We start from the raw sequence: 17,413 nt of genomic DNA on the forward strand, positions 1-17,413 counted from the left end.
GAAATTATATTTGTAATTTTTGCAGAGCATATAGGCCTCACATTCAGTAACATCAATATGTTTTTTTTATTCTGGATAGTGCATCAGGCTGGCATAATGTCCACAGTGTAGACCAATGTCTGGACTCCTTTATCCTGCTTTAATAAGAATCTGTATCTTGCTTGTTCTTAGTTTTATAAGTAAATACAGAACAGGAAACATCTGAATGCTACTTTCTCTTGTTACTTATACACAGTTTGTGTAAGCATAAAAAGCTGGTAATCGTGATATATAGATTTTTTTTTTTTTTTACACGGTCTCACAAAGTTCCTGTCTAGGAAGATTTTTAACTACATCTGCATTGACTTGGGAACCTAAACGTGGCAAACTTGTTGAGAAGTCCTTGTTAAAATGACTCCCCAGTTGTCGACCTGCGCTTGCAGTTCCTGGGACTGGAGGGTAATAATTTCCTGTTTAGGTTTAGCAGAGGGCTGCTGACTGCAAGCTCTGACAACCCCCAGTGGTGGCTCAGTGGTTCACATTCTTGCAGCCAAATTTTAGTTTTTGCTTTTGTCCGAAACTGAAAAAAGCAGTTTGTTGACCTCTACCCCTCAGGAGCAGCTTTTCAGGAGTTATCTACTTAATTTTCCTTTGCATTCCTTGGATCCGCCTGGGGCGCTTCCACCTGGAAGGCATGAGAACATACCTAGTGTTTTGTCGCCACCCCATCTCTCTTCTCAAAATTCACCCTTTCCCTTCACACTCCAGTCTGTGTTAATTTTACTTGTTTATATTCCATTCACTTATCCCCTCCTACTCTACTCTTTATATTAAATATTGTAAACCTAGATGGCATGTCTGTGTGGCAGTATAGCAAATAATAAACATGAAATTATGTGGTTCTCAAGAAAGGAGGCTTCTTCCAGCCCCCCCCCCCCTTTTTTTTTTTTTTTTTTTTTAGATTTTTATCAAGTTTTTGAAGTCTGGAACAAAACCATCATAAATGCAAAAGATATCAAACAAAAACAATGATGCAGTAAATACAAAGCTTTATAATATCCTTCTTACAAAGCAAAACAGTGACATGCCCCTCCCACACCCTCCCCAAGGGTACCCCACCCACTAATAAATATGCAAATCTGAGATGCATATAAAGTCCAGCACTGACTGTCCTCTTCTTACTTAATCCCCAAGTATGCCTGCAGTAAAGACCAATAAAACCAGATATCTACACCTTTCCTGCCTTTGGACTAGTGCAGGTTTTAGAACAGGTTTCCAGTGATGGCCTATTTCATATTTAGCTGCTAGATAGCAATTGACAAGCAAATATCTTTATGTTGGGTCAAGGAGGGTCTCTCTTAATCCCAGTGAGCATCCGAGAGGATCCATTCTCTGAAGACAAGCAGAAGAGAGAGAGAGATTTTGCTGGTGGACGTATGTTTACCAGTGCTCTCCCCTAGCTAAGAAGCTTTTTGGAGCTTCATTGAGCATGTTCAGGGATTCCTGCACTTAAAGCAGATCCCTCTGTTTCTTTTGTTTTGTTTTGTTTCCTGCTACCAAGTGGCTGCATCTGTCCCCTCTCTACTTTTTTTTTTCCAGCAGCTCCTTCCAAAAAAACACCCTACCATGTGTCAGGTGAAGTCTTTTAGAAGTCCACAACTTACCCCCCCCCCCCCCCCAAAAAAAAAGAGGCAGAGAAAAAAGCGGAGGAGGCTTCTTTTCAACTCCAGGATATGGCAGCGATAGTGCCACATGCTAAGTTGCATTCTTCCTCCCCTCCAGGGCTTAGTCTCAGCACCCCTGGGGAGGTGAGTGCAGGAACAAGCACAGTTTTAACGCCTACTGCCTTCTCGCACCATGTCCCGGTGTTGACGGCGGGAGACAGGTCGCAGGACCTCAGACCGCTGCTTTGCGCTCACACTGCTGGACATTTCTGACTGAAAGGCCCCACGCACCACGTGGCTCAGCTGCCAAAGCAGCAAAAACCTCACAGGCAGCCAAAAAAGAGCTTCACTGTCTTCAACATCCTTCTCATGGTTCCTGGCACAAAGGTTCAGGACCGCAAGGCAGGTGAGGCATCAAGAAAGTCTAAGCACACCGAGAACAAAAATTCTGATTCTTCTCCACATCAGAGGTCACTTTCACCTGGTCTCCCTCCCCTCCCCCCCGCCTCCGAGAGGAAGTCCCTCCTGCCAAAGCAGGACCTTATATATGCCTGTAGTGATCCCGACAGTGCCCCTAATAGGAGGCCAAAACCATGCGGCTGCTTTTCTGCAGATTCTATACCGCTTCTTGTAAAGACAGTGCAGCCCTGTTACAACAGCTGCAGGCGCCAAATCCTGTCTGCTTCCAATCCAGAAAGCATTCACATAAATCATTTGTAGCTTTGAGCAGTTTACTACGCTCTACAAGCATTCAAATGCATTGACTATGTTACAGTTCAGGAAACTGCTGACAGCACAGTTGTTTAATTACTGTACTTAGGCACAATTTTGTATTGGACGCAGTATGTTTGCTGAGCAAGTCAGTACGATACTGTGTTTTAATTGTTTTTAGTCTTTTGATTAGTATTTTATTTGTTCTGTACACTGCCTAGGATAGTATGGTTAATAAATATTTTAAATATATCCTCTTCAAACTGACAGTCAGGTGGGCCATATTCTACCTGAACAAGCAAGGGGGCTCGGGATCCCTGCGTCTCTCAAGCGGCCACACATTTGGCACCTGGCAATTTCACTTTCCACCAACATCAGGGCAGTGTACCTCCCTGTATGTTGCGGCTGAGAGAGTCTGCAACACCTTCATAGTATAAAGGTTTACTGTAGATACCCCAGTCATAACTCCTATTGTTTCCACACTAGACAGTACAATGGACAACAGGGAGACTAGTGAATCTTGAATCTTCATTAATAGTTTGGACCCAGAACTGATCTCCAAATAGCATATCAATTCTGGAGAAAGTCTGGTGAGGTGAAAAATAAGACTTTTCCAAAAGTCCACCAGACCAAGGTCTTTGCAGGGATGGAGTCTGAGTACATCCATGTTTGGACAATTGGCCGACTCTGTGGAGGAGTCTAGACCATTTACATAGAGGGCCTAGGTTGGGCGATAAACTTACCTGAAACGTTGCCTGCACTTCCTCCTCACAGCTTATCCTGCACTTCTGTCAAAAAAAGCAAAAGATGACACCAAAGGGGTTCTGCTCCATAACGTTAACCCTAGCTCTCCTAGATTCATCATCTACACGTGAACTTTTCTGGGTTGTACTGGGTGTGTATTCTTTTGCCCCGTTAGATTTTCTCCAAATAGTTCTCCTTGGACACTTGCTTGTTCTAATTTTCTCTTTTCTATCGAAAACAGATTGCCCTTTTTATAGCAGCTATTTTTCTTTGTCAGCCTAGAGTTCTTCCTGCCATCATGTCCTTGCTTCAGTTTAGGCAGTTCCTTCCAAAGCTGCTCTTTGCTGTTAAAATGTTCCCCATGTCCACAGGGTTGCACTTGAAGGCTTGCTTTCTTTATTGCACAGTTTTGTAATAACTGACATTTTTGCTTGCATACTCTTGTGCCTAAATCCCCCCCAACCAAAAAAAAAAAAAATGAAAAGACTGCAAGTTGAAACATGTGGAAAGACACTTTACAGTACATTCTTACATCGAGCTCCACAGAAAGCATGTCATTAAACATAGATGAACTGCATCTTACCAGGTCATTCTTCAATATGATTTAAATGGTTTCTGCAGCCATATTGCTGTATACAGCAACTATCTGCACACTACCTTATCTATCTGTATATTCCATCTTTGCTTACACCCTATGCTATTAAAATATTTTACTGCATAGTATGTTGACATTGTAATGGAGCCTTTGTATTATTTATATTTTTTACTGCTCCAGTTGTTGCTTAGGCTTGACTTATTCATTCTATACACCACCTTGAGTGAATTCTTCCAAAAAGGTTGGAAATAAATGCTAATAATGATAGAGAAGGGGTGGGGTATGTGCTTGGGAGGGGGAGACCTTGTAGACAGAATTAGGAGTCTTGCTGGGGGGGGGGGGGGGGGTAGAGGGATACAGAAAGAGGTAAGCAGGGAGAACTGCAGTTGGAGTCAGGGAGAGAGCTGGAGAGGGTGGAACCTTAGGAGAGATATAATGGGGTGGGGGATTCCAGACCTGAAATACCCACACCCCATTCTGTGTAGAAAGGAGAAATTGTGGAACGTTTGGTGGACATTTCTCTTTCCTGGCACAAACTCCCACCTCTCCTTCCTTCTCAAGCACATACCCTCCCTCCAAGTAGTGTCCCAAACCCCCAAGCTTGATGTGCTCCCCCTACCACCACCAACATGGTGTACCCCTATGTTTCTGTTTCCCCCCCCCCCCCCCCCCGTCCTACTCTAGAGAGCCACCCCAGCACTTACTCCTGCCTAGTCTGTCTGTTCTCCCCCCCCCCCCCCCGGGCTCGTAGCAAGAGGAAAAGGCACATGGTGCACATCAGGCCCCGTCGTCTTCCTCTGCTAGCCTAGGCCTGACTGCTTATTTGAACTATGTGTGGAGGTTCATGTGTCTCAAGAGTGGGACCTGGGATGGTAGAGGAGGAATACATGGCCCAATGAGTACCACCGCCACCCCTTGCCACGTGATTACGGTAGGCAGGGGGAGGGAAATGGAGGACAGATGCTAGTATCTGTGCAGAATCCCCCAGGAGTAGTATTTGGAGGGATGTCATGGAGCAGCTGTGCAAGACCAGAATACATGTGCAGTAAAAGATTTGAGGTATTTGGAAAAGATCCATCCATTTGGCATTGAATGCAATCGTTTAAATAATGTGTGTGGTTAGTGACCTGCTGTCTTCAGAGAACATTTTCATAGAGGTCCAGTAAGTAGCTTTGCTCTTTGGTTCATGAAGAGAATGATCCTCTGTGCAAGTGGTGAAGGTCAAGGGGTTCATGGTTGGGGGGGGGGGGGGGATTGTAACTGTTTCTCTGATAAGGTATCTAGGAAGACCTGGCCCTCAGCCTCTTTTCTCTCTACAGCCAAGGATGGCCCAGTATTTTCACCAAATGGAGAAGATCATTAAGGAGCGAAAAACCTCATCTCGAATTCGCTTCATGCTGCAAGATGTGATTGATCTGAGACTGGTAAGGTGCTATCTGAACCCATTCTGCCTCACCTGGGGGTGGGTAAGTCTCGGCCCCCTGGCTGAGCCTGCGTTCTCATACAGAGAATGCAGAGAGGATCACTTTATTTCCTTTCCCATAGTGATCCCTTTGATCAGATATATTTTTGGGTGGAGTTTAATGCAAAGAAAGGTATCTGTCGGGTGATTTGTATCCCTGTATTTTCATTACTGAAGTCATTCTGCCCGTCCTGGTTTTAGAACCGCTGATTTAGTTTCACAGAGTAAAGCATCATGAAGTCAGTTTTCATAGATTTACTCGCGTAGGTTTTTCTACTTGAAAACTGATCACATCAGGCAGCTAATAACCTGCTGAATGTCAGTGTAATTTGCCTTGAGCTACTACTGAAAAGGTGTGAGGTAAATCCAATTAAAGTATATGTTGGTTCTCATAACACGTTATTTCAGCTAGATTAAAGGGCATTCTTGGGTATGAGTTTAGGTTGTGGGGGGGGGGGGGGGGGGGGAATGAACAGTGAACATTGTGTTTTGCAAATGCATATATGCTATTTAACCCCAAGTTGACTACACAAATAGGTGCAGATGTACAAGGCCACTTTTTAAGCTCAGACCATGTAGACACTTTTCAAAGGAAAGTTGCCTGTGTACTTCCAACATGGTATTATAAGATGCCAGTTTCTAGAGATGTTGTGCCGAAGGGGCGTGCCAAAGGGATAGGTCATGCACAGCTTCTTGCGTTGTTTTATTTTAGATATTTTTAATTCAAACTATTTATGCTGTTTTTATATAGAGCAGGGCTTGGTGTGTTTTTTGCAGTGTTCTAGAGGTGGGATCTAAATTTCAATGTATTGGCTTTCAATATATATTATTTATACATGGGGAGATGTGGACGGTTAGGGTCTGAACAAGGTTTTATTTCTGAGAAAATACCTGTTCATATATTCTGTTCTAGTCTATTCTGTTAGTGTTTCCTGTACCGCCAGCTTTCCCATAGGTTTCACAGTGGTTAACAGATAAGATGAAGCTACTCAAATAGAGGGAAGTACACTTGAAAAAAGATACATTACAAATAAAGCAACAGCAGAAAATTATTGTTCAAATAAAAATGTCTTCAAAGATTTTCTAAAAGTAAAATAAGATGACAAGCATCAAATTTCCAAGGGAGCACGTTCCAAACTTTTGTCCCTTGATATGAAAATAAATTCTCACAGATAGACTTTAAACATATATCTTTAAAGGTGGGATAACCCATTGGCAGTGTACTAAGAAAAGAAGAAGATGGGATTACAAGTAATTCCACCATGCCATGAAGTGGTTTGCAAACTAAACAGGCTATTTTGAATCTAACGCACTACCTATGGAGATCTTTCATAATTGAGGTTATTAGCAAATCTTCTATTAAATATCAGTCTAATAGCTGTGTTTTTGCAATAACTGCAACCATTTCTGCAGTTTGAGATATTGCAATGAATTGCCGTAATCAAATTGTGGGGAAAAGTCTTGCCTGTGCCAAAGTCCTGAAATTACTTGGCTGCAGTGAAGATCTAACTGCTCAAAGTTTGAAATTTTTTTTTTTTTTTACATATAGCATTAATTTATCAAAACCAAATTTGAATCTAGGATAACCCCCAGTACTTTAGAGTGGTCCTGTGTTTTTAGTTTTTCACCCGTATCTAACACTAGCTCTTTACTTGCAATACAACCACAACATTTTTGTTTTTTGCTTGTTAATTTCAAAAAGTGATCAGAAGGCCACTTGTCTATTGATGAGATGTACTTTTTTTGAAGGAGATCAAGGTATCTGCAAACTTTTCCAGAACGGAGCACAAAAAAAAATATATATATGTATATCATCTACATAAGACAAAACTGTAATTCCTGCTTCCAAAAAAAAAAAAAAAAGTACCAAGTGAGTTTAGGCATTCATTAAACAAAAATAGGGAAAGCGGTGAACCCTGTGGCTCAAGGATTCCAACACGATGAGGTAATACTCCTTCCTCTGTCCTAGTTCTCAAAAACAGTCCCAGTGATACCCAAGCCACAAAGAATGATTTATTGCATCAAATTCTGCAGATACTTCAAATTGCAACCGAGCAATCTTGTCCCGTACTCAAAAGATGTTCAACCTTAGATGTACTGTGTCTGGATCTAAAACTATGCTGAATGCAATGTAATGCATTATGCATTTCCAGAAAAGTCTGCAGCTATTCATTCACCAAAAACAACTTTGCCATCCAAGGGATACTAGTGACTGGATGGTAATTCTCCTCTACAGTCAAGTCAGCACCTAAGGATTTAGGGAGAGGCAATAAAACAATATTTGACAGCTACTTTTAAGGGTGGTACACTGACTTAATTTAATTTGATAGACAGTTCTATCCTCTCTGTCATTCCTAAGGTTATTGATTGTAGAAAAGTCAAACATTCTAGTACACTGACTTAAGATAGCCAAAAGAGATGCCACCAAAATTTGCATTGAATACCGAGGACCCAGTCAGAGAAGGTTTCTTATACTCCTATTTCCTGCATCAGGTGTGTTAGTATGAAATGGAAACCCAAAACATAACAATAGCCTTTGGATATCTTTCTTTTGACATAAGATACTGAGGAGCCGATGGCTGCACAAGGCCCCTCCCTCTAAGGGGAGAGAAGTTAGCTTTGAGTTGGGTTTTTTTTTTTTTTTTTTTTTACCCCTCTGTCTCCGTCTCCGTCTGTTGACTCAATTTCCTGGACTAGTCTGACAGGACTAAAGGAGAAGAAATTATCAGGTAGGCTTAAATTTCATCTTTATAATGGTTAGTCTTGAGACACAATGACTTTTCAGGCTGTGAGTAATATTTCCAACATCCTCGTTTTCTGTTGCAGACTAATTGGGTTCCCCGGAGAGGTGACCAGGGCCCCAAGACAATTGACCAAATTCACAAGGAAGCAGAACTGGAACAGCATCGGGAGCAGATCAAAGTGCAGCAGCTAATGTCCAACAAGGACAAGAGGAGGGAGCTCCCAGTACGCCAGACCTCAGGTAAATGACCATTTCCTCCCCCATTATCCCACCACATGAGACAATTAGATGAATCCACAAAATCATATCCCTTTACGTTTTATTTATTTGGATTTAGCGCAGGCTTTTTCAGTAGTAGCTCAGATTAAGTTGCATTCAGGCAAGGGCTTACAAATCTGTACCCGAGGCAATGGAAGGTTAAGTGATTTGCCCCAAATCATAGTGTGATATGAATGCTTCCCTACTTCTCAGCCTGTTACTCTGTACTGTAGGCTGTCCTTGAATTCTCTCAGTCATTCCTTCCTCATATCACCCACCTCAAAAATCTTAGGTGTGTAAACCCAAGCTCAGAGGCCCCCCAGATCTACTACTACTACTATTTAGCATTTTTATAGCGCTACAAGGCGTACGCAGTGCTGCACAAACATAGAAGAAAGACAGTCCCTGCTCAAAGAGCTTACAATCTAATAGACAAAAAATAAAGTAAGCAAATCAAATCAATTAATGTGTACAGGAAGGAGGAGAGGAGGGTAGGTGGAGGCGAGTGGTTACAAGTAGCCACGTTATTGGCCAATGTCAGCCATTTTCTCTAAATTATTTATTTTCAGTTATTTATATAAATTGCCTAGACCTAAGCATTTACAATTTTGCCGGAGCCCTTCCACTGTCCGTGCCAAAACTTTGGCTGGTTTGCAGATCAGAACAGTTTTGTTTCCCAGCCTGCAGTGCTGCCAGTGGTGTAGGCAAGGGTAGGCCTGGGCCCCACCAAGTAGCAGCACACGTATGATGTGGCTGGCAGGGATCCCCAAGCCCCACCAGACGAAAACTCCCAACAACTGTCCCTCCTGCATACCTTGTAAATAGCAGACCTTGGCCTCAGGAAAGAGTCAAAGCTCTCCTCATCCTAAGCTGAATGGAAAGCCCAAACCCACAGTCTGTGCTTTTCTACTCCAACTTATACATATGCTCCTGAAGGGAAAGTAAGTGCAGTACACACACACACACACACACACACACACACACACACACACACCTTTACCTTCATACCGTGCTACCCTCTTCTCTTCTTGCACTGAGGAGATGTCTTCTTCCCTCATGTGTTCCTATCCTGCTTGCAGAGAAATACTATGCATTGTATCCCTGGTGCTCTTGTCTGTAAACTTGACTTTCATTAAGCTTTGATTTATTTGACAGGGGGCAGAGGAGGTCAGGTGGGTGATGATGGTTGGAACACAGTGCCGATCAGCAAAGGTAGCCGACCTATTGACACCAGCCGCATCACAAAGATCACAAAAGTAAGTCCACCTTTTTCTGTGAAAATGGCTCTGTGTTTTGATGAAATGGGATAGAGGGTGTGGCTATTCTGCAGGTTTGCCAGGGTTCGAGCAGGGGTAGGATGGCATGCCTGAGGAGGGAAGGTGCTGTATGTTGAAGCTTGGGGGACTTTTGTGCTCTGGCAGAGGTAGGAAGGTCAAAGGTGAGAGAAGGTGATGCCACAGCTCTGGTAGGAAGTGGATTTGAGTATTGTATTTGTATGTTTATCCTCAGTCACGCAGCATCTCATCTGTGTGTGTGTGTCTTTCCCCTCCTCAGCCACGTAGCATCTGCTCTGTGTGTTTCTCTCCCCCCTCAGCCACGTAGCATCTCCTCTGTGTGTTTCTCTCCCCCCTCAGCCACGTAGCATCTCCTCTGTGTGTTTCTCTCCCCCCTCAGCCATGTAGCATCTCCTCTGCGTGTTTCTCTCCCTCCTCAGCCACGTAGCATCTCCTCTGTGTGTTTCTCTCCCCCCTCAGCCACGTAGCATCTCCTCTGCGTGTTTCTCTCCCTCCTCAGCCACGTAGCATCTCCTCTGTGTGTTTCTCTCCCCCCTCAGCCACGTAGCATCTCCTCTGTGTGTTTCTCTCATCTATCTCTTTCTCTCTCCATTCGCTCACATGCTCACCGTCTGCTTCTCCGACACCATGGCTGCAAAGAAATTGAAACCAGGTGTGGAGCCATAGCTCTGTGCATGCTTCTGGCAGCTGTTGCTGGAGCTGCTCCCCCCTCCCCCCCCCCCCCCCAAAAAAAATGATGTAACTTTCTGTTTTGGAAGGGGAAGATCCACAGATGCTGCTGGTGGTACACACAGGGCTAGGGCCCAGCCATGGAGTTGGGGAGGCTGCAGTGAGGAGAAGGTAGTGAGTGGGTGCTGGGCTCCATGTACCCTCTGCTTGAGGTCTCTAGTACCCCTTGGGATATGTGTACCACATGGTGGGGACCTATATGGCATCTGTCTATATGTTCTACCTTCACTTACGCCCTCTGTTGTTAAGATGTTTTAACTTGGCGACATTGACTATGTTATAATGTGTAAGTCGAATATGTCTATTTTGCCTGACTTCAGTGCCGGGCAAAATAGTGGAAACTATTATAAAGAATAAAATTACAGAACATGTACACAAACATGATAGATTTAATGGGACAGAGTCAGCATGGGTTCAACCGAGGGAAGCCTTGCCTCACCAATTTGCTCCATTTCTTTAAAGGCGTCAATAAATGTGGATAAAGGTGAGCCGGTTGATGTAGTGTATCTTGATTTTCAGAAAGCTTTTGTCAATGTTCCTCTTGAGAGACTCCTGAGAAAATTAAAAAGTCATGAGGTAGGAGGCAAATGTTAGGGTAGGATTAAATGGCCATTTTTCTCAATGGAGGAGAGTGAATACTGGAGCGCAGCAGGGATCTTTACTGGGACCGGTGCTATTCAAAGTTGTGAAAAATTGCAAGAAGACCTTAGGAAACTGGAAGACTGGACATCCAAATGACAGATGACATTTAATGTATACAAATGCATATTGAAAAAATAATCCGAATCCTAGTTACCTGATGCTAGGGTCCAACTTATGAGTCAGCACTCAAGAAAAAGATCTAGGTGTCATTGTAGACAGTATGCTAAAATCTTCTGCCCAGTGTGCAACAGAGGCCAAACAAGCAAACAGGATGCTAGGAATTATTAGGAAAGGGATTCAAAATAAGACCAAGAATATTATTATGTCTCTATTGCTCAATGGTGTAACCTCAGCTTGAGTATTGTGTTCAATTGTGGTCACCGTATCTCAAAAAAAGATATAGTGGAATTAGAAAAGGTTCAAAGAAGAGCGATCAAAATGATAAAAGGGATGGAACTCCTCTCGTATGAGAAAAGGCTAAAGAGGTTAGAGCTCTTTAGCTTTGAAAAGAGACGGCTGAGGGAGGATATGATTGAGGTCTACAAAATCATGAGTGGTGTGGAGGTAAATCAATTTTTCATTCATTCAAAAAGTGCAAAGACCAGGTGACACTCAATGAAATTGCATGGAAATACTTTTAAAACAAGAGGAAATATTTTTTCACTCAAAGAATAGTTAAGATCTAGAACTCATTGCCAGAGGATGTTGTAACAACAGTTAGCGTGTCTTCAGTATAAAAAAGATTTGGACAAGTTCCTGGAGGAAAAGTCCAGAATCTGTTATTGAGATAGACATGAGGGAAGCTACTTCTTTTCCCGGGATTGGTAGCATGGAATGTTGCTACTCTTTGGGATTCCGGAATCTTGTTACTCTTTGGGGTTCTGGAATGTTGCTCCTAATTGGGTTTCTGCCAGGTGACCTGGATTGGACACTGCTGGAAGCAGGATATTGAGCTAGATGGACCATTGGTCTGACCCAGTATGGCTATTCTTATGTTCAGCTTATTTCTTCAAAAAGGTAAAAAATAAAGCCTAATTAAAAAAAAAAAAAAATATATATATATATATATGTGAAAAAAATTTGGTGATAGGGGTGCCAAGTTAGGTGATCAAATTTGTGGCTGACACAAAATTATTCAAAATTGTTTTTAAAAAAAAGGAACTTAGGACCCTGTTTACTAAGCCATGCTGTAGGCATGCAAACTTTTCAGCGCGTGTTAGCACTAGGGACACCTATAGGAATAAAATGGGTGTCTCTATCATTAACACGAGCTAAAAAGTTAGCACTCCACTGCTCGGCATAGCAAGATTCTCAGGATTTGCAAATAGAGCTTGAAACTGAGACTGGACACACACAACTCCTCCACATATATTCAGAACTGTCTTACTATATCTGCTTGTTATATTACTATCATGTTTTCATTATAATGTTACAAAAGATCCTTCTGTACCATTAAATGTATATTTTCTAATTATATTTCCACTTATCATGATGTATTGTAAGCCACATTGAGCCTGCAAAGAAGCGGGAAATGTGGGATACAAATGCAATAAATAAATAAATAGCAGATGAAATTTACTGTGAACAGGCGCAAAATGATGCACCTAGGAAAAATAATCCAACCTGACTTTGAAATTCCCCAAAAATGAAGTCATACAGCAGTATGGTGTATCCTCAGCTGTGTCTCCTATTCCAGTCCTTTTATTGTAGCAAAATCATAAACTTTATCCTGTCCTGCCTAAAAACTAGCAGAATAATTCTCCTTTTCCATCAGTACCATTATTCTATTTCTTTATTAGCGGGTTTGTTACATCACACTATCATGCTGGTATCAAGGTGCGTATGCATAAGAAGTTAGTGAGACAGGGAATAAACCAACAAGAATCATGACCAGTCAAACTAGAAAGAGTAGATGAAATGCAAGCACAACCATAAATTACCAGAAGACAATGTAATAGTTAAATTATTGCATCCTGGGAAACAGAAAAAGGGATGAAAGATTAAATCCCCCCCCCCCCCCCCCAAAACCAGGCTGTCCTCAGACCTGGGACGGGGGCTCGACACAGTCGTCCTCGGAACTAGTCTTATGCCTGTTCTTTGTCCATGCAGCCTGCATCTATTGACTACAATAATCAGCTGTTGGCACCAGGTGGCAGACTGAGCTGGGGGAAAGGAAGCAGTGGTGGGACTGGGGCAAAGCCTGCTGAATCAGGTAAGACATTGCCTGGGCTTACGAATGCCCTGATTCACTGCCTTAATACTGAGCCCTGTGCCTTGTGCTGAGTTCTTATGTCCTTATATTGAGCCCTGTCTGTCTCGTTACCTGCTGAACCCTTGTCTTTACGCTTACCCTGCAAGCAGTGCTTACTGTTGTGCCTTGCGTCCACTCTTTAAACTTCACCCGCATAATGATTTAGCGTCCCTGCTTACAGCCCCTCGTCCGCCCCCAGTTCTGTAACCCTACATCACAGGAGGCAATCCCTGCTCACAGCATCTCTTTCCCCAAGGATAGAATGATGACCCACATGTAGCTCCTGATCACATCCCCATCTCACAAGACCTGATTCTTTTTCAGCCCCTGAGCCTGGGCGTCCAGCTGCTTCTACCCTGAACCGCTTCTCTGCTCTACAGCAGACCTCAGCAGCAGAGAGTCCGGATAGCCGAAGAGCTGTACAGAGGTACAGGGGAATGATCAGTTACGTGGGTGGTGAGGGAGGGGGGCGTGGGGGTGGATGATGGCAGATCCCTCAGTTGAGGGGTAGGTGGTTGCTGTCTGTGGGTGGTAGTGCGAGGATAACTTTGGAGAGTGAGTTTATGAAATTCTGTTGCTCTCATCATAGGAGCAGCTCCAGCCGCGACAGGTCAGAAAAGGACCGAGATCGTGGGGACCGGTTTGAGCGCTTTGAGAAGGGCAGTGAGAGGAGTGAGCGCTTGGACAGGAGTGAGAAGGGCGATCGCTTAGAGAAGAACGAGAGGGACAGGAACAGCAGGCCACCGATCACCAAGCGCAGCTTCAGCAAAGAGACAGAGGACAGGAGCCGGGAGCGAGAGAAACGCCTCCCTCAGGAATCCGTCCGCAAAGTGGCCAGCATGACGGAGGAGAGGGACCGGAGCAGAGAAGCAGGTCTGTTACAGCCAGCATTTATCCAGTCTTAGGGTTTCTCTTTGAGCAGCAGAGGGAGTTTAAGGACTGATAACAAGAGGTTTATTTACAGTCTGCTCTGACAGCATCAAAATCTGCAAAACTTGACTTTTCTGCATTTCTGCAAACTGTATGAGCACACTGCAGCTGGCCATGAAGTAAGGGATCTCGAAGTGCTGTGTAGTATAAGGTCACCACTTTTCCCAGAATATGCAAATCCTTTTGGCAAATAAAGGGCAAAGGGTCACAGGTTTGATATACTGCCTTTCTATTGGTACAACCAAAGCAGTTCACATTTATTAGTAGTTATAAGATTTTATTTGTGGAGAATTTACCAAGTTTGTCACTCTAGTTTCTGTTTAGGGTTATCTCTCATTCCCTGAGAGCGAGATACCCGATTTCCCCCCCCCCCTCCCCCCCGAGCACACATCCCTGCCAGCAGATGAAGGTAGACTGCGCATTGCGCTGATGTCACCCTGTATAAGATGCCAGTGCATCCATCACTATTCGAGTATGCTTGGTCTCTAGCAGCTGGTGGTGTTTTAGTAGGCCTGAAGTCTGTGGGGCCCAGGTATTATAGGAACCCCTGGTGTGGTAGTCCTTCTAGGATCCTTTCTCTACAGGCTAGGAACCTCTGCTCCTTTATTTTAGGGGTGTTGTTAGGGATGGGACCACTTCTTCCCCTGCCTTCTCACAGGACTGGAAGCAGTTTGCTTTTTGCTTCATGACATAGTGATACATCCGATATCTTTCTCTCTTGTTCAGTGAGATACTACTGTACCCAGCGCTGATTTTCTGCCAGGTTACATGCTATTACTAGAGTGGAAGGGGGAGGCCGGATCCCATTTCTGATCCTGTTGCTCATGAGATTGGGCACAGTGCGCCCTGTGACCAGGGGAGGCTTGCTCTCCCTTCAGTGGAATGGTAAAGCACTGATTCGTGTTTAGGGAGCATGGTATTCTTGGGGAAAAAAAGACGTGTATGTTTTAGTGTTTGGTCATTCAGCTACACATCTGCCAGTCTGAAGTGCAGGGTATCAGGAAAAATAGTAATTTACATTTCTTATTGCAGTGAAACAGGAGCCAACTTCAGCGCCTGCAGCTACCACTGCCACAGTAGCTGCTCTTCCTAAGCCCAGCCTGACTGAGGATGAGCTAGAAAAGAAAGCAAAATCAATAACTGAAGAATATTTGCACATCAATGACATTAAGGTGAGGTCCTGCTGGAGGGAGAATGACGCTAGCTTGTAGTGCAGGATCATGGTGGAATGGGTTCTGACCACATGTTGCATGCATGATGTCTTCCTTCTTGGCAGGAGGCCTTGCAGTGTGTTCAGGAGCTGAGTTCTCCATCGCTGCTTTTTATCTTTGTGCGGAATGGCATCGAGTCCACGTTGGAGCGAAGCACTATTGCCAGGGAGCACATGGGCTTGCTCTTCTACCACCTGCTCAAAGCCTCAGTCTTGCCTAAGGACCAGTATTACAAAGGGTGAGAACCTGAGATGTGCAGAACTGCCAGGAACATTAACCTTTGATTTGCCAGGGTAAAGATATTGATGGGAAGTGCAAAAGTCTCCAGGCTGCTCCACTTCAAGGTCCCTGGGATTTGATGGTGGGTGGTGATAAGTTAGGGGAACTTGCAAGACTCTCCAGCTCAGGGATTGTGGGAACAGAGAAGTTAACAGCTGGAGTTTACAGTGAGGAGAGAAGGGGGGACATGGACACGTTAAGCCTCTGAGATATTATGGAAGAGGGGGAGTGGTTTCTAAGAATCCGATACCACTAGTTCTTTGACTATTAGTGGGTGGCGGCTTGTTATGTTTGTGATTTGTGTGTTGTGAGGCTTCAACTCTGGTGTGCTTTGCCTTAGTTTTTTAGTGCTCTCTTCACTGGGTCACTCCATCAGCTCTGTGATAGAATAATGTAGAAAGAGCTGGACTTGTCCACCCTGCACGGTAAACTGAAGCCAGTATGCCTAACTGTAAGCATGTGTAGGGGGTTATATCAGCCACTTAACGTACTTTTGAAGTGCCTGGTCTGTGAGTATGGAGTACTTTCCTGTGCTAGGAGTATCTTCTAACGAGTTCCTTTTTGCAGGCTACAAGAGATCTTGGAGATTGCAGAAGACATGGAGATTGATATCCCACACATCTGGCTGTACCTGGCTGAAATAATTACGCCTGTATTGCTAGAGGGGGGTATCGCCATGGGCGAGCTCTTCAGGTAAATATCTCTGCTAATGCGGTGCTTGTTAGTGTGCAAACTGAGCATGGTGCACAAGACCTTAAGTTCTAGTGATAAAGCTGGACACAGATTAAGCAGGCAGGTAGGAAGCTAACTTCTCTGTCCTTCAACGTGTAGAGTTGTTGTTGGAGCCCTCGTCTTGTATGCTTGGGCTCATAAGCACACACGTGCTGACGCTGGCTTATGCATGGTGCTCCTAATTGCTCGGCACAAAAGTTCTTTTTGTGGACTAAGTGTTTCATTGAGAGAACCTACTTCTCCTGCTCAGTGACAACCAATCTAAAGCTGTTTTCTCACTAGGAAAGACTGCAGTACTGATGATCTCTAGAATTTTCTCCTTTTGGATATGGAGTTGTCTCCAGACTTCCAGCCTAGTCTGGTCTTTCTCAGTACCTCAGTTTTGTCAGCATCTCTGCAATATATGCTTGTCATTTCCTTAGCAAACAATGTGATGGGGCCTTGTGGTCACCATTGTTGGCTAGAGTTGAAGCTGCCAAATAACATTGGTAATGACAAAAAGGGCAGACATGTTTTTACTAAGAAAACCAGTTGCTCAGATTTGTGTTAGCATGTAAAAAATAGGTATGCAAAAACTTGTTTTTCTGTGCTAGCCTAAGAGCTTTCCCAGCCTGAGCAAAAATATGTAGCTTGAAAAGACAGTTCCTCAGCAACCCTCCAGACCAGTCGAGACACTTGGGTTATGCACGCCTACCAGCAGACAGAGACTGAGAACACCCGTGTTTGGATACTGTAGATCTATTCTGTGCAGGAACCCAGCCAGTATTTCTCAGTCTCCAGCAGAGGGTAGACATGCAGCCTGGCCAGTCTGGTAGGCCCAGTGGGGATACTTTGGGTGTTCTAGGTTTCTTGTTCTTTCTTGCATCTCTCCTTTCAGGAATTAAAAAAAAAAAAAAAAAAAAAAGACATTCTAGAAGATTGAAATATTGTTCCCTGTACCTGGTGCCTTGGAGTGCTTCTGGGGTGTGGGTGTGGTTGGGCCTTGTCTCCCCTTGGGGTGTTACACCTGGGTGGCTGGGTCCCTCCCCCTGCTCTGCCCTCTTCAGTTGGAGTGGACTGCTGTGTGCCTCGGCTGCTCTGTAAGAGCGAGAGCCTTGAGTGCCTTAAACAGCCTGCAGCAACTGGACTCAAATACAGAGTTTGAAGAAAAAAAAAGTGTTGTATGCTGGTTCTTCAGCTGTCCGAGGG

The 17,413-nt window shown here is 44.0% G+C and overlaps 1 protein-coding gene across 3 annotated transcripts in view; it reads left to right on the forward strand.

Annotated features, from left to right (window-relative positions):
• Window positions 1–17,413, forward strand: part of EIF4G1 (eukaryotic translation initiation factor 4 gamma 1) — a 205,015-nt gene that overhangs the window by 149,618 nt on the left and 37,984 nt on the right. For all 3 annotated transcript variants that reach the window (XM_030217150.1, XM_030217151.1, XM_030217152.1), the window contains 9 exons: window positions 5,013–5,117; window positions 7,982–8,138; window positions 9,312–9,412; window positions 12,932–13,034; window positions 13,398–13,500; window positions 13,663–13,946; window positions 15,036–15,175; window positions 15,280–15,452; window positions 16,061–16,186. In XM_030217150.1, coding sequence (XP_030073010.1) covers window positions 5,013–5,117; window positions 7,982–8,138; window positions 9,312–9,412; window positions 12,932–13,034; window positions 13,398–13,500; window positions 13,663–13,946; window positions 15,036–15,175; window positions 15,280–15,452; window positions 16,061–16,186 — 1,292 coding nt within the window. The remainder of the gene's footprint in view (window positions 1–5,012; window positions 5,118–7,981; window positions 8,139–9,311; window positions 9,413–12,931; window positions 13,035–13,397; window positions 13,501–13,662; window positions 13,947–15,035; window positions 15,176–15,279; window positions 15,453–16,060; window positions 16,187–17,413) is intronic.

This window comes from Microcaecilia unicolor, chromosome 10 (genome assembly GCF_901765095.1).
Source record: "Microcaecilia unicolor chromosome 10, aMicUni1.1, whole genome shotgun sequence".
In the NCBI taxonomy this organism is placed as follows: Eukaryota; Metazoa; Chordata; class Amphibia; order Gymnophiona; family Siphonopidae; genus Microcaecilia; species Microcaecilia unicolor.